Genomic DNA, 25,634 nt, shown 5'->3' on the forward strand with positions numbered 1-25,634 from the left:
CTTCTTGTTAAAACAGTTACACAGAATCTATGAAATTATACTAATTTTAAACTCGTAAGAATTCATCCCCAGTGTCTAGGTGTAACCATTTAAGCAGTAAAATATTTTAGTCCATTTCATTAAGTAGATAAGAAATTATCGAGTGTTTCATGGCATGAAATAATTCATGAAGTTTGCAGCCAAGGGAGTCCAGGGAGCTACGTGATAAAAGCAGAGAACTAAAAGTTAGAAGACTGTATTTTTGTTTCATCTATCTCTGCCTTGTACTAGCCATGGGATTTGGACAGATCACCTTTCTGATCCTCTGTTTAGTCAGCCAGAGAATGAAAACATTAACTTCCTGTTTACCTCCCAGACTCACTTATTCATTGAACAGGTGTATGCAGGAGACATCACACAGGTGGAGTTCACGGTCTCATGGATTATAGCAAAGGGTACAGAAAGTGGCTGTGAAAGCAACGTATAAACTGTAAAGCACCACGAGAACTTTAGGGTTATTCTTAACTCTAATGAAGTTTTCTTCCTGGGAGGTTCAGGTTCTCTTTCTCATTTGAGTGGTAAACCAATAGAAAATAAAAATAAAAAGAAGTGGTAGGTATCTCTTTCAGAAAAGTTAAGGTGAGATGTGTCTTACCCACTCAGAGTAGGCAGCTATTTAATATTTGTTGAATGGATAAAGTAACGGTGTTAGGATTTGGAAATTCAGTGTAAGCAGATAATGATTCTTATCTTGCTTGCTAAATTTTCAGAAATGTTACATTTTAAGAAAAGAGGGAGTTATATCTAGCACTAAGAGGAATGTAGAAATGAGCCATGCAGAAAAATTTAACTCAGAATTCAAAATCTTGGTTTATAGAGAGTGCGTGAGTTAGCACTATATACCTAGATTTCAAAATATTAATTGGAAGAATTTAATGCCATTGGAAAGTGTTAGGCACAAATAAGATATCTAATGTTTCTGATTGTGAATGAGATAAAATCCCAAATTTAAAGGCCAACATGATAATTCAGTTATCTTGGGGAATAAAGTGAAAGTTTGGTTCCTGAGATTGTACACTTAAAGCATGAAAAATGAGAACTTAAGTTGGAATTAGTGGGAAGCAACTTGAGCGATAGCTCATATAGCAATAAAGATTCTATGCTATCTGGGGTATTTTAAAATTCTACAGCCTTGAGTCAGTTTCAGATTTATAAGAGTATCTCTAATAAACTTCAGAAGTTCTAAAGGCCTTGGACTGTGACACTTTATTTTCATACTCGTTTGCACAAAATCCCACATGTTGACAGGTGAGGATGTGTGAGGGCCGCTTCATCAGCTCCCTAACAGATGGCCTTCTCCATTCATTTTATTCTACAGGCAAACATGCTGAAGACATATTTGGTGAGTTGTTTAATGAGGCTAACAACTTCTACATCAGAGCAAATTCTCTTCAAGACAGAATTGATCGCCTCGCTGTCAAAGTCACCCAGCTGGATTCAACAGTGGAAGAGGGTAGGTAATTGCTTGAAAGCAGTGAGCTAGAAGTGATGTTGACAAGATGGTAGTAATTAATTGCAGTGTAATTACTGCTTTTTCCTTGGGGTGGTATGCTGATGTTTCATCATGTCTTTTCCTAGAAGAATAGTGAGGGGGAAAAACCTACAACTTTGGGTTAATTCACAATGAAAAGATTCATATCTGGTCTACTTCATACTCTACTCTTTTTTAAGAAAATTACCAATATAGTATTTGTTTTAAAGGCTTCTTTGAATACAGTCAGTATTAGAAGCCTCAATTTAGGTTACTGATAGTTATTTTTAAAATAGTTTCTTACCTAAAAATTACAGAGCCACTCTAGGGATATGGTCCACTCGAGACAGTCTTACACATACCTTGTGTGACACAAGCACCTGGTGCTCTTAGGATTGATGCCTGTAAAATCCTGGTGATTCTGCTGATTTGGAAATTTTATTAACCTTCTCAGAAATAGCATTTACTGAAAGCCTTTAGGCTGCAGGCTTTAAAATAATGTTAATATTGACAAGCATTGTATAGTTAACTGATAGTCATTTGATGATACACCCTGAAATTGTCAGTCTCAACAAAATTGAAACTATCAACAATCCCTTTTTAAAAATTTTACTTTCAGTATCTTGAATGAAAGACTGAGATTGAGCTGGAGAAAATATGCTAAAAAAGTACAAAATATACTACTTCGTATTTATTTTGAGAAAAATATTTAGGTTAAAATTTAGTTTTTAAATAATGGCAGTTAACAGTTTCTCTTGTTGCTTTGTAAAGATCCTAGTGTCTGATTTTTGCGCTGTATCTATAGAGTAGTATTGATAAAAATAATACTTTTTTTTTTTTAAAGTAGTTATTTGTAGGAGTCATCCCTCATCATTTAAAAAATATATGTTACCTCATATTCAGGTCTTTTTCAAAGGTCAGAATTTCATTAGTGAATTACAAATATAACAAAAATGTAGAACATTGATTTTAATATCCATTATAGAAGCATTGTTACTCACTTTTCCAGCAATAAGTATTACTTGGTCTGTTCAGGTAAGGAAATCTTAACATCTTAAACCAATCATTCACGTTTTAAATTAGTATCACAAGTGATTTTTAATAGCTATTCATATTTCTTCATCTTTTTGTTGGCTGTTACCATTAGAATGCTTATGATAACCTTACCCTGGAAAAGATTAATCTGTAGATTAAATTTTATGAGATTTTATAGTACATGTCATATCTTTAAAATCCTTTTCCAAACAAGATTTTACCTTATTACTTTTCTTGGTCATGGATGTTACAGTAGAAGAAATACTTGACTGAAAGTTAGGAAGTCTGTATTCTATTTTGGTCTTGCCACTTTTTCGCTGGAGTTTTTGGAATCTTAACATTTCTGAAGCCCAGCTTCAGTGGTTGAATAGGTGGGTTGATAGCCTAGTCTGCCCACCTCAAAAAGTTTGAAGAAAGTCAGATGAGTTAATAAATGAAATGTAAAGTGCTGTACAAGCACAAGAAAGAACTTTACCCGGCCCCAATTTTCTGAATCCTTAGTGTAATTTTGTATCATCCACCAAGCTACTTAATTTTTGGGACTAGATGCATGTTGAAAAGCCTTGCCATCTTTCCTTAATGTTTGTTGCAGAAAACCTTAATGTGTTATTTCCATTTGTGTAATTTTTGCAGAAGTATTTCCCACATGCATTATATTTAAACTAATGTTGTTTGAACGGTGTTTTCCTTAGGGTATTGAAATCTGTGCATTTACGTGCCTGTAACATTCATAGCTATATTCCTATGTGATTTCTGAGAAGTGCTATTTAAATAAAGAATGTTACTCTAATATTAGGGTCAGTGAAATAATTAGATTACTACAAAAAAAATCATGATTTGACCTCATTTCATAGTGATAGCTATTATCTGTGAAAGGGAAGGAATGCACATGCTATTAAGCATGGTTTTAAATGGACAATAAAAATATTATTTGGTTGTTCTAGGAGGTGCTTTTGATTGTAAGTCAAGTGGTACTTATTTCTAAACAGTTAAAAATATTTCTGTATAACTCACCTGGGGGGTTTTCTCTAAATAGTCTCACTACAGGATATCAACATGAAAAAAGCTTTCAAAAGTTCCACAGTCCAAGACCAGCAGGTGGTTTCAAAGAACAGCATTCCTAATCCTGTTGCTGATATTTACAACCAGAGTGATAAGCCACCGCCTCTGAACATCCTGACACCATACAGGTATGGCTTCATGCGCGCCAGAACCTTTCCTAGAGATGAGGGGAGAGCTGGGCAGAGCTGGGAGCAAGCTAATGCGTTGTGTGGGAATGTCCTTGATGGCTCATCTGGGTTAAAATTCAGAATTACTTCAAACTTTGAAAATAATAATTGCATTATATACAATGAAACTACTCATTGGTACATAATTATTAAAGTTACAGTATTTCAGCATAGTGATACGTTTAACAGTAGAAACGTGAGCTCTGATTTTAGCTTTTAGATGTAGCTGCCTTAAGTAGAAGTGAGTGCGTTGCCTGACAGTATTGTGTGTGGCTATGTTTTCAGATTCGATGTCAATATGAAAGGAACTACAGAATTCATTTATAATGCAGCAAAATACGGGTCTCAGCACTGCAGAGACATTTGCTGTTTAATTCAGAAAAACCATATTCTGTAGTGTTAGGGTTTTGAAGAGTGAAAATATAGTCAACAGATTAACCTTCTGTTACTGGAAAATGGTAGGACACGTTGTCAGGACCAGACTTCCAAGAAAAACAATGGAAAATAAATAGCGCAAAAAAATAATATGAAGAGACTAACTAAAAATGCTCTTTCTAAACACCCCTCCTGCCTTCTCCCAGCTCAACAGTTTCTTCCCATACCTGCTGTCGCCTCCTGTCCCATATCCCTCTTTCAAACACTGTCCCCCCGTCCCTTGTGGTATGCCCTGTCCTCTCCCCACCTCTGTGGCCTCCTGTGGAGCTCATCCTTCGGCCTCTGACAAGCACAGACTGTGGTGGCCAGTGATCCTCACAGCCCCAGGCCGACTCGCTGGTGATTCTCCTGTGAGGGCCTTCCAGGAGCCTGCGAGTTCTCCACTTCCATTTACTGCCCTCTCAGCAGTCCTGCCCTTAGGGGCCCTTTGGCCCATCTCAGGGAGTACATACAATTTTTCTTGGTCCGAATTCCTGTCCTTTCTCACTGTCCACAGGGAGATGTTTGGAGCCACCCTTGTTGCCTCTGCTAGGAAAGTGCAGTTCAAAGTACATCACTTTCTTTCTGCACAGACAAGGAGAGGCTCTCAGAAAAACAAGCCACATGGAAACTGGTGGCAGAGGAGAAAGATGCCCACGCCTTGTTATGGAAAAAGTAGACGTTTCTGGAGGTTTTAGCACGCTTATTTAAAAAGATTAAGGATATGTGTGAATATAACATTATAATCCTAACGTTTTAATTTATGGCTTTGCATTTATTCAGTAGGCATTTTCCTGGGGCAGTTTCATTTTTACTTAGCACTGAAGCCTCAAACACAATATAACATGTAGGGTTGCTCTTGAAAACTTTCTACCTGCTGTTACTAAGAAACCTCACTGGAAATTCTGTTCTAAAGGAAAAAAAATCAGATAACCCAATGAACCACTTACATAGATTAATCTAGATCATGATAAAATATTTGTAGTGATCTATAGTTTTTAATTGCATCAAAACTGATTTGACTTTCACGTGTGTGTGTGTGTGTGTGTGTGTGTATTCAGTCTTATGGAAAATAAAGCATATCTTTGACTTTTTTTTTATTTTTTGAGATGGGGTCTCGCTCTGTCACCTAGGTTGGAATGCAGTGTCGCGATCTCAGCTCACTGCAACCTCCACCTCCCAGCTTCAAGTGATTCTCCTGCCTCAGCCTCCCAAGTAGCTGGGATTACAGGCATGTGCCACCAAGCCCGGCTAATTTTTGTATTTTTAGTAGAAATGGGGTTTCACCATGTTGGTCAGGCTGGTCTCAAACTACTGACCTCAGGTGATCCACCCGCCTAGGCCTCCCAAAGTGCTGGGATCACAGGCATAAGCCACTGCGCCCAGCCTAAGTGACCGAAAAATTAAGTATTTAGAAGCTATAGGAAACAACAGATGCTGGAGAGGATGTGGAGAAATAGGAACGCTTTTACACTGTTGGCGGGAGTGTAAATTAGTTCAACCATTGTGGAAGACAGTGTGGTGATTCATTAGGGATCTAGAACTAGAAATACCATCTGACCCAGTGATCCCATTACTGAGTATATAACCAAAGTATTATAAAGTATTCTACTATAAAGACACATGCACACGTATGTTTATTGCAGCACTATTCACAATAGCAAAGACTTGGAACCAACCCAAATGCCCATCAGTGATAGACTGGATAAAGAAAATGTGGCACATATACACCATGGAATTCTATGCAGCCATAAAAGAGAATGAGGTCATGTCCTTTGCAGGGACATGGATGAAGCTGGAAACCATCATTCTCAGCAAACTAACACAGGAACAGAAAAACGCCACATGTTCTCACTTATAAGTGGGAGTTGAACAGTGAGAACATATGGGCACAGGGAGGGGAACATCACACACTGGACCTGTTGCGGGATGGGGGGCTAGGGGAGGGATAGCATTAGGAGAAATACCTAATGTAGATGATGGGTTGATGGGTGCAGCAAACCACCATGGCACATGTATACCTGTGTAACAAACCTCCATTTTCTACACATGTATCCCAGAACTTAAAGTATAATAATAAAAAAGAACATATCTGTTTATATTCTTGTCAAGGTTAACATTTGCTTACTTAAGTGAGTTCCTGCCTTCATTAAGGTACTGGCTCCATTTTTAGAAAAAGAAATGTACATCTTACACGTCTTAAATTTTGCAGCTTTTTCTAGACCTCTACCTATATTCAAGGCCTTGGTATCTTAGGGAAACAAATTATCTTTCTCACAATAATGTTATTAATGTAATATCTATCATGCAGGTTGCCTATCAATTAGGAAACTAGGAAAAGAAAGGAAGGATATCAGTAGTCAAAGGTTAAGGTGTAGTGTGAGTTGCACTGGCTCTTCAGTGATTTTCAGACATAGTGACTAGAATAGCCCCATAGGCACCCAGGCCTTGGTATTTGATGGTAAGACACTTAACAGGAGATGGCATAGTGGGGGCTTTAATGACAGACCTTTGCTTTCTTCTGAACAATTAGCCTTCTTTGAATGGGCATCAACTCTCCTATGCTCATTTAACTGATTTGCTTCCCCTGTGTTCCTGGATAACTCATTGAAATACTGATATGAAATAATATAAAATGTTCTGCCCCCCCATTTGAAGGTAGTCTTCAGAAGCATTACTAGAAGACAGTGTTTACTTTGTATCATGATGGTTTTGATCATGACTGTTGATTTACATGACAGCTTTGGACCTCTGCTAGCCGCATCATTGGTTTTATGATAAATGAACTACTTGTATGAAGACTTAAAATATTCTTCAGACCACAGTAATTGCCTGTGACAGTGCTTTAAAATGAAATGGCTACAGGTGAATAAAGTTTCTGTGTAGGTTACTTCCAGTTTGAAAATACATAGTTCGTCTCTGTTTTTCCTCACATTTATGCCCCATAAACATTTTGCTTCTTTCCTAATTGAACTTATAGATGTTGGGCAAACGTTATTGAGAAAAAGGGATAGAGTACTCACTAATTTTTAATCCTAATGATGTTGAAGCTCCAGTGTAGAGGGAACGTGTACTTTCTGAGAATCATCCATCTCTGTGTAAGTCCCGTGCTGGAACAAGCAAACAATTTCCTGAAGTAATTGAGGTATTATAAATTGCTGAGTATGAGCCATGTTGTGATTTTTTTTTTCTGAGCAATTTTCTATACTCAATTCTAAATTTGCAAGAGTACTTTTAACCTACAACAGGTTATTCTACAATAGGTTGCTGTTTTATGTTTTCACATTTTTTCAAATAAGGAAACTTAAAGACTTAATTTGTATAGGATAGTTTAAGTGCCCCATGTAGATGTTATAATCCCATGAGTTCAAATCAAGTTAACATTAACCTGCATATGAAAGTCTCTGACAGTATTTTCTTCCCTGACTTACAACCCATTGATTTGTAGAGATGACAAGAAGGATGGGCTGAAGTTCTATACTGATCCTTCCTATTTCTTTGACCTCTGGAAAGAAAAAATGCTACAGGACACAGAAGACAAAAGGAAAGAGAAAAGGCGTCAAAAGGTAAATAATTTCAGTATGGGAAATGTGCATATCCGTGTTTAAAAGGAGATTCTTGTTTAGAAATAGTAAATTATTTAAGCGGTTGAGATACTGGATATAGTGCTGAAGTTTTTTTAGAGGTTGCATTTCTCACGAAAGATCCTGACAATTCAGTCTAACGCAGTAATACTATTTTTCAATAAATACTGATTTGTTCCCCAGCCCTTGCTTTGCTTTAACAAAAGTAGTTCCTGAACTTAGTTTTGCTACCATGTTTTAGTAACTTCTCTCCTGCTTTCTCAAATTTTTGTAAAGCAGTCAGTATTCCAAATCAGATACAATGATGTGCTTGTGTCTTTTTAACATTTTTAATTGTTGGGTTGCCTTCTAGCTGTAATTAAAATCTTGGTGAGATGTTCACGTGGGATTGAGAGGCATACGTGATTTGCACATTCAGGGGATAGGATTTACTGAAAAGGAACTTCCCTTTAAGGGGTAGGGGTAGGAAGAGACTTGCAAGTCTGAAGATTGGGAAATATCTGCATTGCAAGCGGTCATCAAAGGAGAAGCCCACTCTACTAAGGTAAAGGGATTTGTGTTTTGAAAATTGTTCCTTTTGGACCCAGAAATTAGACTTAGGCCACTGAGAGGAATAATTCTCTAAGGACAAGTATTTTTTAAATATTTTTATACGTCAGCTATATTTAAAAATGACCATCCAGTTTGCTTGACAGATTAGAGCACTTTAGTTAGGAGAAATGCTTAGCATTTTGTGAGCTGATAGCCTTAGGGTTTTGAGGCATTGAGGGTGTTGGCCCAGTAGGAGTGACAGTTTGGCTTGGAGGAGAATCTGAAAATCAAAAACAGCATTTAACTGAGAACAGTTTGCAGACTGTGCTGTTGTAAGACACTATGACTGGTTCCGGGAAAGGGGGATGCAAAGGACTTGGTCACTCACACAGTCTTCTTGTGTTCATGGCTTTGGGAGATTTAACTGGGATATATCCTGGAAAAGTTGCTAGGTTTTACAGGGCATTCAAGTGAAGAAAAAAGAAAGATACCAATCTTTTGAGTGGAAAAGGAACAAATATTTAAAAAGCATATTTGTCTTAGTCCTCATGCTTTTTTATAGTTACAGGGAAAAATGCTGGGGCTTACCTGCCTTTAAAATGTGCCTGATTTTTTAAAAGGCCTTCTGGGTTTCCTTTCTCAATGATGCTTTTGGCAAAACTGTTTAATTTTTTGTCACTCTTCTTGAAGGGGAAACAATTTTTATGTATGAATATTGTGTCTTTACAATCACTTGTTATTTCCTGGGCTGTTTTGTCTCATTCTACTTTCCTCAAACACATAAAATTCTGGTAAGAATTTCTTTCATTCACTTATATAATGACTTGATGTTGAATGCCTTCTAAATGCTGGATAAACAGTGGCAGAAAAAAAACAGGATTAGCACCCTCACGGAGAGGACAGTATAATGAGGGACACAGGCCTTAAATAATCAGGCAGCCCTCGGAAATGCGGCAAGAGGGAGAGAAGTTTCAAAATGTTCGTATAGGTCCGCTTCATATGGAAATAGAGAAGGAGGCAAGATATTCTTTATTTTCCAGGATTTCAGAAACCCAAATCACGTTCAATTTGCAGTTGACAAATCTGAAGGAAAAATTAGTTTAGAAAATGTGAGGATTAAAAACCCCACATTTTTGAACTTTGTTTCCTTTAGTTTGATGCTTTAAGAACATTAAAAACCTAATTACACAAATATGAAGCTTCAAATATGTAATTACACTGTTGGTAAGTGTGGTGAAGGAAAAGTACAGAGCGCTCTGAGTGAGATGACCTGTGGCATGACTGTGTACACACAGTGAGAGGTCAAGGAAGACCTCTCAAGGAGGCGTCCTGCAGGCTGGGATCCACGGGAGGGGAGCAGAAGTTAGCTCAACAATGGGAGGGTGCTGCGGGGAGGCTGGAGAGGTGGGGAGCAGATGAGGTGGCGTGCTTCCGAATTGAGGAGGCTTCTAGGTAGCAGTGCCTAAGATCATCCTGGGGGAGGAACTGGTTTGGCAGCTTCTAAGGATTTTAACGTAGGCCAGTGTAGCTGGAGCCTGGATTCATCACTGTTCATATTCTTTCATGTTTGGTTCGCACGCGCTTGTGTGTCCTGTGTGCATATTGATAGGCAGATTTGGAGACTGAACCATGGTGAAGAAAGTTGCAGATATCATAACACTTCATGCCTGAATTTGTCAGCATACATCTTTTAAAAAGTAAGGGGAATAGTTATTCATTATTTTTAATACGATGGTTCTTAATCAGGATGCATATTGGAATCACATTGAAATCTCCCTCCCTCACTTTTTTCCTTTGGTTTTTCAAAGTACACACCCAATACATGCTGGTTGTAAAATGTTCAGATAGCACTCCCTTCCCTGAGAGTACCTAGCCACGGTTAACAGGTTGGTTTGCATCTTTTAAGACCTTTTAGCAGTCATAAATGTATGCATAAACATTTTACAAAGCATTTGTGTATACATAGTTATACTACGTATGACTTACACTGACATTATTTAAAATGTACTTCATCCTTTTTAATAGTTGTGTAGTATTCTGAAATATAAATGCTTCATAAATTACCCATTACTGTTGCTCTTACAATACTGAAGTGGTTATCCCTGTACTTAGGTGCAGATAATTTTTTAGGATAAATTTCTAGAAGTTGAATTACTCTTATTGAAGAGAATGTGAATTTTAAATTTTCAAAGATAGAATTATATTGCCCCTAATCTTTAAAAGACTGAAGAACTAGTTTATGTTCTTACCAGGTCTTCTCCAGTCCTAGATATTACTTTCTTTTTGACGGAAGATTGAATCTGTGTTACGTCTTCTCATATGCTTATTAACCATTTCTGTATCTTCTGTGAATTTCATGTTCACATCCTCTGTGGATCCATGACTAAAGCCTCCTGGATGCCTCTGAAAACGGTCCAGTTTTCTGTCTTCACCACACCCTTGGACCACCTGCCGTTCTTTTACCCTGTACCCACTTAGTAGCTTTCTCACTTGTGTCCCTATCTTCCCTCTTTTAATCTGTTTTCCGCAACACAGAAAGATCTTCTCCAATGCCTCCTCAGCATGCCAGCCTTCCCTTCTCGTTCTTTAATGGGTTCCCATTGCTGTTGGGATAAAGGCCTCCAAGGTTCTTCCTGCCTTTCAGATCTTGGGCCATTCACCCCAGTGTACCATTTGCCTTCTTTTATTTCTCTGAGTACAGTGCCATCCTCCTCCCCAGAGTCCTCGCACAGTCTGTCCTCTCCGCTTGGCATGTACCTGACCCATACTCCTCTGTAGAATTGATGCCACTTTAAATACACTTTCAATACCCTCAGTCATTCCAGGATGCCTCCCTGACTTCCAGACTAGACACACACACACACACACACACACACACACTTAAACATAAAAATATATTTGTAAAAATAAATACATTTACTTTTATAATACATTTATTCGTGTCCTGTTATGGACTGCAGGCTCCATAAGGGTAGATGCCGCCCGTGTGGTGTGTGTGTGTGTGTGTGTGTGTGTGTGTGTGTGTGTGTGTGTGTTTGCCATTTGTGTTGTCAGTGCCTGGTGATTTGTGTTGTCAGTGCCTGGTGCAGTACCTCGGGCATAGCACTAGAAGTTCATGCTTGCTGTCTGGCTGTGGATTTGATCATTTAGCCAGCATGCGTTGCGTGTGTATTCTGTATAAAAACTATGTTGAGATACCATAGGACAAGAGGGAAATGTGGGAAATAAAGACACATGATTCTCATCCTTAAAGATCATACAGTTTTATGAAGGAGGCAGGAAAAACTTACAGGCACACATAGAAATAACTTCTCACCTTTCAAGAGCACCTGTGTAAAAACTAAGTCTTTGTTGAATGAAACATTTTCTGGCCAAGTAGGGCTAGAGGAAGAATGACTCGTTTTATGGGCAGGTAAGTTTTTATCTTGCTTAGTTTTGTGTTAAACTATGTACAGGATTCACTTATTCTATAATATTTTAGAAATTGGGAACAGAATGTTTTGAATTATTTTCTTTGAAAGATAATTGTATGTTAAGAAGTCAGTCAAAATTGTGTGGTGGCGGGAAATAATTTCTCTGTGTGGTGTTTCCAGGTCGTTCACCTGTATAATATAGATCTGAAAGACCTTGTTTAGGTTTAAAACAAGTTACAAGCCTATTCAAGTGAAAGTTTTTTACTTTAATGAAAACAATGGTAAGCAACTCCTACAGTTGTAGCAGGGTAACTTTTTGTTGATTCTGTTTTGTCGGTTCTGTTGGGTAAGAGGAGTACGCTGCTTTAGAGTTTCTGTAACATTAGGGTAATCGAAATGCGAATGTGTCTTGTCTGTTCATCAGGCATGGGTCTTGTGCATTATAACTGCATTTAACCAGCTGTTTTCCTTTCCCTTCTGTCTTGGCATGCTCTCTTTCCTTTCCTGGACATCAGGAGCAAAAGCGTATAGATGGCACCACCCGTGAGGTGAAAAAGGTTAGAAAAGCCAGAAACAGGCGCCAAGAGTGGAATATGATGGCATATGACAAAGAGCTTAGACCCGACAACAGGTTGTCTCAGAGTGTGTACCACGGAGCGTCTTCCGAGGGATCCCTGTCCCCAGATACTAGGTGTGTGTGTGTCGCTGCTCCCTCAGCCCCCATGCTTGGGCCACTGGGTACTACCTGGTTTTATTTTCATTTGAAATGCACCAGTAGCTTCGGGGTTTATATGGCCCATGATGCCTTAAGATTTTCCTTAAAACTTAATTATCTGTATTTTGATTTCGAAATAATACTTGAAGACAGTGTTATTTTACATTGGGTTCTTTTGATTTTAGAAAACCTCTCTGACTTAAAATGTGTTGTTGAGTTCACCTAGGTGTAGTGTTTTAACACTGATTCTGAATTGGGGGTAACTGCTTATGACTTAAGTTTTTACTATAATAATCATTTAATCCTTTCTCTTAGCATGGAGTGTTGAATTTCCTTCGTCACTTCGTATCTAAAAATGAATGGTAGGTGGTAAAGTAACTAAGGAGTACCTTCATTGTTCCCTTTAGTAACCCTTAGAAAAAATGAACAAAAGAGAGATTTACTTCTTACTTGAGATAACTTATATATTCTAATTTCAGGAGAATAATTCTGTTGGCGTTTACTTTAAAATTTATTAGCAATTAAGTAAAAATATTTCTTGCAGGCGTGAATGATGTGGTCATTAAGTCACACTTGTCACCAAAGGCATTCATTGAACGACAGGAAATGACTAGTCAATTTTAACGTTTGATTCGATTTTCTATTTCTGCTTTTGTAAAGTTGTAGTCTTCCATTTGCATAAACCCTCATTGGCATTTAAAATTTTGAATAGAGAATTCTTACAATATGTGATCAAGAATGTTTCAAAACAGCAGCCACCTGGACTTTGGGTTATATCTGTGTCCTTTTTCTCTTTTTCTACCTTTGTAAAACTCAGTGTTTAGCACAAACTCTTAACATATTACGTGCCTTCAGTGTTCGCACCCCAGAAGGTCTGTAAGTCATTGGGAGGATGTGAGGCAAGTTCTGGGTAATTTTTCTGTACAAACTGTTATTTGTTAGATATTAGAGAATTATTGGACCTTTAGCCGAGTTTTAGCCTTGTTTGAATTTTATGTGAGTTTATTTCTATAGAAAGTAAGAATTGCAACATAGTTCTGCTCATAGTTCTTTGGGTAGGGAGGAATGTATGAACTTAATAGCTCCCATGATATCAATCTGCTTTTTCGTTTTTTCTAAATAATTTAGCTATGATTGTTGACTCATGCAAAACATATACTTTGTTTTTATCCTATATAGACTTTTCAAAAACAGATGCAGATGGGAAAATGATGGATTTTTAAAAATCTGTCAGTTGAATGATATTCCTTCTAGCACCTAAGATTATTCCATGTTGGGTATAAAATGGATGGTTATTCAGATATAGTCTGCCTTTGTATTTATGTTGCTTATGTACATCTGCATTTCTCTTAATTTTCAAACAGTAAATCTGGTTGTCAGTTTTATTTCTTCAGAATTCCTTTTGTTGTCTCCTACTATTTCCCATGGCTTCTCACTATTTGCATACATTATTTACTATCAGAGGAATAGATTATAACTCATCATTGTATTTGGATTATAACCCTTAATTTAGAAATTTTTAATTTTTTTTACTACAGTCTCAGTTTTTTATTATAAAATAACACATGCTTATTATATCTGGAAGTTACAGGAAGAAATTAAAATGAAATATGATCTGTAGTCTCACCATCCAAAGAAACCGTTGTATGCATTTTAGTGTATTTCTCTTTAGTCTTTTTCTATATATGTGTTTCTTTTTTCTTTTATAAAATTGGAATCATGCCATATTTTCTTTCGACTTTTAAAAATCATATCCCATGTTTTAGGTGTTATTTAGAAGCGTGATTTTTAATGGTTGTATCTGCTCATCTGAGTGCATCCAAGATACTGAGGGAAATTTGAATACCAGGTTTCGTGGTGTGTGTACATGCCGTTATATAAGTAATATACTGTAACCCATCTTACATTTTTGCTCTCTCTCTAGATTGTTAGGAATGGCTTGTTCCTGAGCATGAATTTAAGATTAGCGCTGGGAAGTGCTTGCCTGCCGTATGACCAGCTCTCTGTCACTGCCACTCAGGGAGTCGCGCACCTCCATGCCCGATTGTCCTTATTTTTTCTCATCCAGTTTTGGGCCCTGGTGCAGATCTCTGACTCTGCCCGCCTGTCTACCCAAAAAACCCTGGGGATTTATTGGCCTCTTCACACTGAGTCTCTACTGCTGTGCCTGCTTCCTCCTGTGTGGTGTCGTCTCCGGCCTTCCCGGCCCTCCTCCTCCCATGTTGGTGTCATCTCCGGCCCTCCTGGCCCTCTTCCTCCTTCTCCCATGTTGGTGTTGTCTCCGGCCCTCCTGGCCATCCTCCCATCGTCTGCGGCCCTCCCAGTCCTCTTCCTCCCGTGTCAGTGTCGCCTCTGGCCCTCCCAGTCCTCTTTTCTGTAATAGGTGATCACTGACCATCATGCGGCCTTGGGATCTCCACTCCCTCCACCTTGGCCGTGTGTCTGCAGCTGGTTTCTGCCTCCCCACTGGGAGTGGGGCTTATCTCCAGCAGCTGCCTGCTCCTCCCTCCTCCTCCTGCCTGCTGGTGCATCCCTTTTCTGTGGTCCTTCCCTCTTCAACTGACCAGTCCCCTCTTCCCCCAGCCCCCGTCTTCCTGATGGGCACCCTTCATCAGGGTTCTACCCTGTAGAAATCTCTGGTTTCTACTTCAGATATTTATTGTGTCTTCCTTCACTTCTGCCTCCATCTGCTTAGCCCCTTTTCCTTGCTGGCTTTCTACCCTGTGTTGCCAGGCTCCTTGACAGGGATAGCCCTCCCAGTTATGCCACAGTATTTATGGTTTCCTGCCCTCATCTCATCAGAAGCTGTCCAGATTTGGCTGGAGGACTGTTTCCTTTAAAAGGTTGCACTGTAGGCCAGTGACTCGTAGTCAGGTGCAGAGTCAAGCACACATCATCAGTGTCTCCAAGGGATATAGGTATTTACATTTTTAAAATGTGCTAAATCTAAATACAGGTCAGGTCCTTCCCCCATTAAATATATTTTTAAGTCATTTACTAGCAGCTCAGCTAGTTCAAAAGACATAATCAGAAGTGAACCATAATCCAGAATTCATACTGCAGTTAGGGAAGAAAATAATGAGTAGTTAGTAGTTACACTTCACTTAAGGAAGGGAAAGGGAAGAGCAGCTGTCTCTTCTCATTTAGAAGGTTTTTCTCTGCTACACTGTGCCCCAGTTAAGAAACGCCACCGACTGGAATCCGAAGGTGGAAATGCAGCGTGCATCTTCCCTGCTCCCTCAGCACCCCCGATGTGTGTTTGCTGTTTCCTTCAGAGAGAGAAACACAAGCTGAATCCTAACAGAAACCAGCAAGTGAATGTGAGAAAAGTCAGAACAAGAAAAGAAGAGTGGGAGAGAAGGAAAATGGGCATTGAGTTTATGAGTGACGCAAGGAAACTGGAGCAGGCAGGGAGCACCACAGAGGACAGAGTGCCCAGCGGGTTTGTTGTTTTGCTTTCTTTGGGTTCCCAGACCCAGGCTGCCCCTGCTTCCGCCTCCATGAGAGGATGTGCAGCCCCTCCCGGCCACATGTCCCATAACCTGAGCCAGGCGCGTGTGACTGTCTTACTAACGCCCGCGGCGCTGCCAGGCTGCCACACTGCCACACTTGGGTCCTTCCTCTCCTCCTGAGGGCTTAGCCGGAGTCCCATCGCTGCACCCCATGCCTCGCTCAGCTCTGCTCCACTAATCCAAGATTCCATTCCTTTCGGAGTTTCACACCCAGCGTATGTGCAAAGAAGGCCTTTCCATAGTGCACCACATTGCTTTCTTCCCTTTTCGTTACATACATTTCTTCCGTGTAAGAAAAATATGATTCACTATACTGTATTCTCGATTTCTTTTCCTGTTCTTACTGTTAATATTTATCCAGTTCACCTGCCATTTTATATTTTCTAATTATATGCTGTCAGTTTCATTGCCACCAAAATCTTCTGTCTTATATCCTGTTTCTAAATGCAATGGTTTCTCTCGTAGCCTTCTTTCTTAGAGAAAATGTATGCTGAAATACTGTGAAAAGGAGGCTCTGCTGTTTCCTGCTTGCCGGTCTGTGTGACTTATTCACTTCAAAGCTGTGAATCTGAATCCATGTAACACTGGGGCTTGCTGCTGACTTATAATCATTATGTTGTTGCTTGGAATCTCTCACGGGGCTAGACCTAGTTGATAGTAAAGCAAATTTATGTCTGATTTTTGTGTATGAGCAATGTTATTATTCAAATACATCCATATGCCTGTTAGCCGACAATTTTTAACTTAATTTAAATTTCCCCCACCTCTTGTTTTCATGCCAGGTCACATGCGTCGGACGTTACGGATTACTCTTACCCGGCTACTCCCAACCATTCTCTGCACCCCCAGCCGGTGACCCCTTCCTACGCAGCTGGTGACGTGCCACCACATGGGCCTGCAAGCCAGGCTGCGGAGCATGAATACCGGCCCCCGTCTGCCTCGGCGAGGCACATGGCCCTCAACAGACCTCAGCAGCCGCCGCCCCCGCCTCCGCCTCAGGCGCCAGAGGGGTCCCAGGCCTCTGCACCGATGGCTCCAGCAGACTACGGGTAACTCAGTGTGCCTTGTACCCTAATCCCTACTGGCCTTACATTTGAATCTTGCTGTATGTGGTAGGAGAATTTTAACTCTGTTATTTTAGAGGCCAGGATAGAGTCAAGGATGACTGGATGTAGATACTAGCAGCTCTAACATTCTGTGTGAAATAAAGCAGGTGCAGTGTAAGCTCAGACTTACAGCTGAGTCTCAAGCCACACTGTGCACGCATGCGTGTTCCCTCACACACACTCTGGGTGTTTGAATGACTCTCTAAGCCAAGGCGTTGATAAAGGGTATTAAGTGCTGATTTTGTGAACCTGTCCCAAACCCTCAAGTTTCTGGACACATCCTGGGTGGACCGCAGAGAACTGTTATCACAGATGAGACGACCACACCATGCAGCTCCTGTGCCTCACATCTCAGGCTTGACCAAAATCTCCTGTCATGACCTCTGACCACCCAGACATCATTCTGCCCCACACCCTCCTGTTTCCTGACAAGTAGCATTCAGAGACCTTCATGTTCAGGCCTTTATCAATTTAGGCACCCACCTCTCTTTTTTTGGCTTTACCCTAGTCTTTAAAGACTTCATTCCTCAGAGTTGGTGCCCAGGAAAGTTACTGTGTGTTGGTGTCCACTGCTAACACGTGTCTGCGCACCCCTGTCTGAATGAAAGTCCTTCTGCTGGCAGAAGTGCCCTCCCTGGCCATGCATGCCAAGTCAGGTCCCCAGAGTGGCTTGGGGCTGTGTCAGGCCAAGGGAGGACCCATGGTCCAGTTAGTTTGGAAGACTCTTGGCTGACTAGAATTCAGCAGATTTCTTGGCTGTGTGACTTTTCGAAGCTTTTGATACATACCTGGGCACTGCAGGCATGGCGCATTTCCATGGGGGTGGGCTAGAGAATGTAGAAAGCTCCCAGTCTGGTTGACCTTAGGACCCTTCAAAGCCAAGTTTGTGAGCTACGGCCTTGAGATCCCAGTGCGAAGGCTTCACCGCGCTGCCGCCCTGGCCTCTGCCGTCAGCTGCTTGATTCTGCCTTTCTTCGGGGAGTTCCGCGCTTTTTGAGTGGTCCTCCTTTTGGTACATTTCAGTAGCAGGTCTTGACTTCTGTCATAATGAATAATGTTAGACTGTGACAATAACTGACCCAAGGTGTGCATGTTCGCATCCTGCCATGATTGAAGTTCAGGTGACAATACGTGTTGTGTCTGGGGATGGCTCTGTTAGGCGTCTAAGAGCTCACAGGACGTGACCCTCTCTTATTCCCTTGGTGATTGTGTGCCTCGTATCTCTCTCAGGATGCTCCCAGCGCAGATAATTGAGTATTACAACCCATCAGGACCACCTCCTCCGCCACCTCCTCCTGTGATTCCCTCGGCACAAACTGCCTTCGTCAGCCCTCTCCAGATGCCCATGCAGCCCCCGTTCCCCGCATCAGCCGGCTCCACGCACGCGACTCCTCCTCACCCACCCTCCACTGGGCTCCTGGTCACAGCCCCGCCACCCCCGGGCCCGCCACCTCCCCCGCCAGGCCCTCCTGGCCCTGGGTCTTCTCTTTCGTCCTCCCCAATGCATGGCCCCCCAGTCGCTGAGGCAAAGCGGCAAGAGCCAGCACAGCCACCCATCAGTGATGCTCGAAGCGACCTGCTCGCTGCTATTCGAATGGGTAAGTGGAGCCCCCAGACACACAGCCTGCCTTCCAGCGAGAAGTTTCCTCGTGTCTCCAGCCAGCTGCAGCCTCCTTGTCTTCAAATGACTCCTCACTGTGTTTGTAAAAATAGAGTTAAAGGGGTCTTACTTGATTGTTTTGTTTTGTGTTTTTGAATAGTAGGTGTGTTTTTGTCCACTGTAAGGTAAACATTGTGATAAAGAATTGAGAAATGTCCGGGTGTGGTGGGCTCATGCCTGTAATCCCAGCACTTTGGGAGGCCAAGGCAGGAGGATTGGTTGAGCTCAGGAGTTTGAGAGCAGCCTGGACAATATGGCAAAAACCTGTGCCTACCAAAAATTCAAAAAAAATTAGCTGGGCATGTTGGCCTGCACCTGTAGTCCCAGCTACTCAAGAGGCTGAGGTGGAGGGTTGCTTGAGTGTGGGAGGTCAAGGCTTCAGTGAGCCGTGGTCATGCCCCTGCACCCCAGCCTGGGCGACAGAACGAGACCCGTCTCAAAAAAAAAAAAAAAAAAAGATGAAATTAGGAAGTCTTTACTTACCTAGAAACCAGAAACCCAATAACTGAAGTGATCAATTAATTAATTGGATCTCTGCATTCTACTCTAAGGGGAAAAGTATAAATGAAAGAAAGTAAGCTCATATTAACGATATCTTTAAAAAGAAGACTTTGTCCTGGACTTGTCATATTTGCCTGATGTCCTAAGCCAGTGGTTTTTCAGCATCTATAATATTGAACAGTATAACCCTTTTGTCAGATGAAAGTCCTGCACTGACCCCTGACCACGAAACACATGGAAACAGAGCATCTCGGGTGGACTGGGGTGGAGAGTCTGCCTTCGCCTGTCTTGGGCTGCCCAGAGAGCCCCTGGCCACCTCTAGTCCACACCATGGATTCTGAGGCAGGTCCCAACCCAGGTTGGTCGAGGGTCACTGACATGTTATGGGAATATCTAAGAGCTTCTCGCCTGTGGGGAGCCTCACAGACTTGGTCACAGTTTAGTCATCTCATCTGGAAGTGACCGAGCAAGGAGCCTGGCTGCAGCCCGCCAGCTCAGCGTCAGGGATGTCCTTCAGAGGAGCTGTGATGCTGCAGCCTCTGCGTTTTTCTTGTGTGCCCAGGAACCAGGCCCGCAGTGGGGCCCACGCACCCCTCTAAAGACACCAGGGTCCTCTGTATACCTGGACATCATTGACACACTTTTATTTTGTCAAGATAAAAAAATTCCTAGAGGTATATTAGCTCATGAATAGCAAATTTGGGGTCATTGTAGGACAGTGTTGGATTTGCCTTGTTTTGTTTTGTTTTTTAACACCTTATAAGCCCTGTTTACCAAGAGTGGATACATAACCTGTATCTAATCTTGAGGAAACATCTGATACACCCAAATGGAGAGACATTCTGCAGACTAGCTGCCTGTATTCTTCAGAAATGAGAAGGCTGTAAAACACAAAGACTGTGAAGAACTGTGCAGATTAAAGGCCATTAACAAAACTTGACACCACTGTCACAGATAATTTCCACTGGATTCTGAACCAGGGGATAATCTTTTCCATTTGCAATTAGATTGGGTCTTTTTGCAAAATTTGAATAATATTTGTAGGATAGATAGTAGTATTGTATCCAAACTAGTTTTGTGATTTTGATTTTTTGGGCGGGTGAGGGTTGGTAACACATGAACATTTTAGGGGTAAAGGGACATTATATGCTGTTCACTCTCAAATGGTCCAGAGAAAAGTGTGTCTTTCTGTGTAAAGATGATAGGGGAAGATTGGGAAATAAATGTGGTCAGATGTTTGCATTTGGGGAATCCAAGTATATGGGAATGTTTTTCTGCTGGTCTCATAGCTGTTCTGTAAATCTGAAATTATTTCAAAACAGTTAAAAAATGAATGGATACCAGCTTGGGCAGCACTGCAAGACTCTATCTCTACAAAAAAGAAAATACAAAATTTAGCTGTGCATGGTGGCGTGCGCCTGTGGTTCCAGCTACTCAGGAGGCTGAGGTGGGAGGATTGCTTGAGCCCAGGAGGTCGAGGCTGCAGTGAGCCGTGATCGTAACACTGCACTCCAGCCTGGGTCACCGAGTGAGACCCTGTCTCAAAAAAAAAAAAAAAAAAAAAGGGTAAACGTTAACATCATCAAATATCTTACTTCGTTACTAAGCTAGAAAGTAGATGATGGTATTTTATGTTCATTTCCACAGTAGTTGTTGAAATAAAGGTTTCTCAGTTACTTCTCGGGTTAGCTGAGAGTGAGGAGCGTAGAACACTGTTTCTAAGGCTCCGGATGCCGTGCTGCCTGGTAGATGTCCTGGGATGATAGAAATGTTCCAGCCTGCAGCGTCCCAGAGCAGCCACTAGCCACATGGCAGTTCATGCTTAGAAGGCTATATGTGGCTAGTGGCTGCTGACTGGGATGGTGCAGCTCCAGAATTTTCTCTAATGGTGTTCATGTATACTGAAATTATGAATTTTTAATATTTTAGCACATTTCTTTGTTACAAAAAATCTTCCCACTTTGAATGTGTATGTTTTTGCTTTTCTCCCCTCAAATTTCCAAAACTTTCTATCCTTAGTGTCAGTAGGAAAAAAAAAGTCCGATAGACGTATTTGTTTGTTTACCTTTAATTTGGAGCCAGCAAAAGGATGTGATTCTGAACCACGGGTTGTGTCTGCAGGAATTCAGCTGAAAAAGGTGCAGGAGCAGCGGGAGCAGGAGGCCAAGCGGGAGCCTGTGGGGAACGACGTGGCCACCATCCTGTCCCGGCGCATTGCCGTGGAGTACAGCGACTCTGACGACGACTCAGAGTTCGACGAGAACGACTGGTCCGACTGAGCGGAGGCCGGCGCCGAGGCCACGTGTGGGAGCGTGTTGAAGAGTTCAAGTGGTCTCTACACCCAAATAGTGGTATTCTAATCCCGTAGCATAGCACCTTTTGTATAAATAATGTGATACTGCTTCTGCACATCCAAAAATTCTGGGTCTTTTCAGTATTTACTGTGTAATACTTAAGTGCCACTGAACATAGCAAATTGTGCTACACATGGGGAAATAGGCTGTCACTATCGCATTGTCCTGAAAACAGCATCTGCTTTCCTCTTGACCATGAGAGTATTTCGTGCAGTTTGGGTTTACTCTTACTGATCAGTATAACTCTGCAGACTTGCTGTGTGTTTGTGAAGCTGCCTGGTGTTAGGTCTCTGCAAGACTAATGACTATGTCAGAGTGATGTCTTCCAACCAGTAAGTGATATTGTTTCACCGCTTTGGGTTTTCCTTTTCTTTTTTTAAAGGATGTGTTTCTGAAGAAGTTGGTTTTAGAGGGAAAGGTTCAACAAATAGGGAGAATCCAAGGTTTCTGCTTTCAGTTTCTTGGCTTGGTAGCCTCTAAGTGAATCTGAATGCTCTGCTGAATAATTTCATTGCCTCTGCTCACGCCTGTCGAATATGAAATTGGAAGGGCCCTTTTCAGGCTGGGTTCCCTGTGGGCCTTTGCTTAGTAAATGCCTGTTGATGGTTTTGCAAGAGAGTTCAGCAGCTCAACAGTAATGAAAGTGAAGAACAGAGTCCTTTTTCCTTCCTGGGGCCATTGGGGATGACATTCAAGATACTTGCCAGCCTCTCCAGTGTGGGCACCAGCTGGCCAGAACAGATGCGAGCAGTCCATGACTCTGGGAGCTACACTGCTGAGCTGGGCAGAGCTGTGGCACAGGGTCTGGGCTGCAAAGGAGCCCTGCTCCTTTAATTTCCTGACAGCTGTGTCCTGAGTGAGCCGCAGGAGTTCTGAGCTCCTCAGCGAGCAACAGACAGCGCTTTGGATGGCACCTTTCGCCACTTGGTCGGAATTTTAAAAGCTTAGGTTTAGGTGAAAGTAGATATTGACAGCTATTCACCTTTCACGGTGCTGGAGCCAGATTAGGGATCACTCCCGTGAGGAGGGCCTTCACCCTGTCCTAGAAGCACATGGTTCTCCTCTCTCCTGTTGTTGGCACATTACATGATAAAAAGCACCTCCTGAGATTCCCTTGATCAGCCCTGCTGCTGTAGCACAGCGCCGCGCCCTCGCCTCCGCCCTTCCTGCTGTTCCCACGTGGCAATACCAGGGACCCACGGGGAAACTCAAGAATGAGAGCTTCTGTATTTTGTAATTCTGGATGAAAGATAACTGTGTTGAATAAACAGGTGCTCCAGGCTTTGATTATAGATGTGACTTCAAAAATATGCTAAGACCCTTGACTTACTAAGGACTTTAACCTACTTAACAGTATTTCATATGCATTGTGGTTAGTTACTTGGTTATGATGGGAAGGGAAGAATCTGGAGCTAAAAGCAGAGCTGTTTGAGGTGACGGTAGGAATGTCAGCAGGATGGTGACGGGGGTTTTAGTTAATGCATCTGAGCAAGTCAGCCAGCCCCGAAATCCCCTCGGTGTGTGTGTCTCGAGTGGACACCTGTTGAGCTTGCGGGCAGTGACTGCACAGAGCCTGTCCATTGGGTTCAGTCATGTAGATCTGAAGCCCTGAAAAGCCTCATGTCTGCATCCCCTTTCCAAGGCTGCTTCCCTGGCGTGTCTGTTCTCTCCTCTGTCCCAGGCGCTGGGAGCGGCCTCTTCAGCGTCTTTTCCTAGAGCTGGTCACCACTAGGCTGTCACTATAAATTCCTTGAGTAAAAATAACAGTTATTAATGAACTTCTAAATTTCTAAGTTCTCTCTCTCTCTCTCTTTTTTTTTTTTTTTTTTTTTTTTTGTTGTTGTTGTTAAAAAGGGCCTACTACACTGGCATTATTCTTAGGACTTCTGTGGCTTTCAAAGTCTGACTTACTCGGCTTTCTTGTTCCTTTTGTATTAGGAGTTCCTCGTGTGGGTCTGGAACTCCCATTTGGTAAATGCTTCTTTGTTTTTAATGGCCCTTCTGTTCTCAGGATGGAGAGAACACAGAAGCTACTATCCATGTCAGGATTTATTCTATTTATATCTTATTACAATGAAATTAGTGGCACTTTATTCATAAATATTCTTGAGCCTGTTAATTATTAGTTGTCTTCCTGTAGTTGAATCAACAAGTTATTTTCAACTCAGTTTTATGACTTGTGAAAAAGCTTTTGCCCTGTTGTGTACCATAACCTTTAAAAGAATGGAAAATGACTGAAATCCAATTTAGATTATTTTTAGAGTATTTTTCCAGCAAATTCAACTTATTGTGAAATTTAAATCCAGATCTTTTCTAATATGGTATTACATGAAAAGAATAAAGAGAAGATTTGAATTTTCAGTTTCATTTTCAAAAACTATTTACCAAAACAAATGGAGAAGAAACATTCAAAAGCACATTTCATTTCTACGAACTTTATGTTATAAATGACAGTTATAAATTGTAAGGTAATTTTAAATTGTCCCTTGTATTATTTCTCCATGTCTGTTTTAGTTTAATGTCTCCTAAGCATTTTTCTCATAGCGTAGCCCTAGGGAAGGGATGGGAAGGTTGCCCAGTCCCTGATGGCTGTGCACACAGGAGACGGTGGAGCACAAGGCGAGTTTGCACTGTCAACCCCAGACCGTAAGCTTGGCTACACTGACGTTTTTCTTTACTAAGGATACTACTCAAAAGTTAACATTTTCACCTCAGTAAATTTTTAGAACATCAAAATGTTTTCTGAGCACCAGTGGCTAGGTTGTAAAAGTTTTGTAATAATTTGCAATTAAAATACATGATACATTTTAATCCATTAAAGACTAGTGGGAATGTATCAGCCAGAGTAGCAAGTAATTTTTGTTTTATAAATCATAGTATCTGTCATCTTGCAGTATTACCAATGCTGTTGTAAATTGAATTTAAAGTGGTATTAAAAAAAACTGTTAAACAATTTTTATCTGTTTGTATATCTTACTATAGATTATGTACAAGTAACATCTAAATAAAATTACACTTTTAACCCTAAGAGGTTTTGCTTATTAATAACAGTGTTGTACGTTTGGCTTTTTTGGAAGAGAACTCGGTGTTAAATGGTTGGTTGTTTTTGCTTTTGTTTAGCATTTTCCTTGTTAGACAACAGAAGACACTGCTTTGGTTTCCATTTCTGCATAATTTTTGTTGTCACCAGGAGTTCAGATTGAATTCCTGAAGGACTCGGGGCAGCGTTCGTCTGGTTAGAAAGAAAGCCACGCTAGGAGTAGGGAGCCACCTGTTGAGAGGATAGAGCCTGGGGCGGGCAGGAGGGTCTTAACCACATTTACTCTCAACGGTAAAAGTGAATAGCACGCTGTGGTATGTATTGCTTATGGGATGTTTTCATTGAATCCTTACAATAATCCTTAACATTCTGTTTCATGTGTGGGAAACTAGAGTGAAGCTAGGTTACCCTGTCAGGGACCTTAGTCAATAGAAAACTCAGTTCTGGGGCAGAATCACACGTGGGGGTAATGGGAGTCGAGATTGGGTGGACTAGTGTGGCCACATACATCAGAGACAGCCAGACTGGAGGTCAGGCTTCCTGTAGTAGCTGCTTTCAAGTTCCTGATGCACACAGTGTGTACCTCTACCATGGCACACATCATGCTGGTTCTGTGTGTAGCTTTTCACTAGACTGGGTGTTCCTTGTAGGCCTAAGTCATCTTTGCATCCTGAGAGCCTTGGCACAGCACCCAGTCTCCTAGGCAATGAATGAGCAGCTGCTTTTTGCATGATTAGATGAGTGGATGGATTTCTGAGTGGTTTTCTTTAGCAAAAAGTAAAATGTGAGCAACTTTTTAAAACATGGCAAATTCTACCAAATACCTTGCATTTCCTCCTTAGTACTTGTCGTCTGATGTGCGGCTCCCTCTTTGTGGTGTGTATTCCCCACTAGACTGAGCTCTGGGAGGCAGGCAGGGGCCTGTTCTGCTGCTGTATCCTGTGTCTTGAGCACAGCGCCTGGCACTTTCTAGGTGTCACGTAGTTATTCAGGGATCGTGGTTCATAGGGAGAAAGGGAAGGCTTCTTCA

At 41.4% G+C, this 25,634-nt stretch overlaps 1 protein-coding gene across 26 annotated transcripts in view; it reads left to right on the forward strand.

The window, feature by feature from the left end:
• Window positions 1-24,592, forward strand: part of WASF3 (WASP family member 3) — a 136,448-nt gene extending 111,856 nt beyond the window's left edge. For 13 of the 26 annotated variants that reach the window (XM_045377376.2, XM_045377371.2, XM_065533085.1 and 10 more), the window contains 7 exons: window positions 1,358-1,492; window positions 3,582-3,735; window positions 7,637-7,754; window positions 12,232-12,407; window positions 16,726-16,992; window positions 18,280-18,647; window positions 21,332-24,592. In XM_045377376.2, the coding sequence (XP_045233311.1) occupies window positions 1,358-1,492; window positions 3,582-3,735; window positions 7,637-7,754; window positions 12,232-12,407; window positions 16,726-16,992; window positions 18,280-18,647; window positions 21,332-21,489 (1,376 nt within the window). In that variant the 3' untranslated portion in view covers window positions 21,490-24,592. Of the gene's footprint in view, window positions 1-1,357; window positions 1,493-3,581; window positions 3,736-7,636; window positions 7,755-12,231; window positions 12,408-15,706; window positions 15,874-16,725; window positions 16,993-18,279; window positions 18,648-21,331 lie in introns of all 26 variants that reach the window. The other 13 variants (XM_074021745.1, XM_074021748.1, XM_074021746.1 and 10 more) reach the window with 2 other exon arrangements.
• The last annotated feature ends 1,042 nt before the right edge of the window (window positions 24,593-25,634 follow it).

The sequence above is a fragment of the Macaca fascicularis genome, chromosome 17, assembly GCF_037993035.2.
Source record: "Macaca fascicularis isolate 582-1 chromosome 17, T2T-MFA8v1.1".
In the NCBI taxonomy this organism is placed as follows: Eukaryota; Metazoa; Chordata; class Mammalia; order Primates; family Cercopithecidae; genus Macaca; species Macaca fascicularis.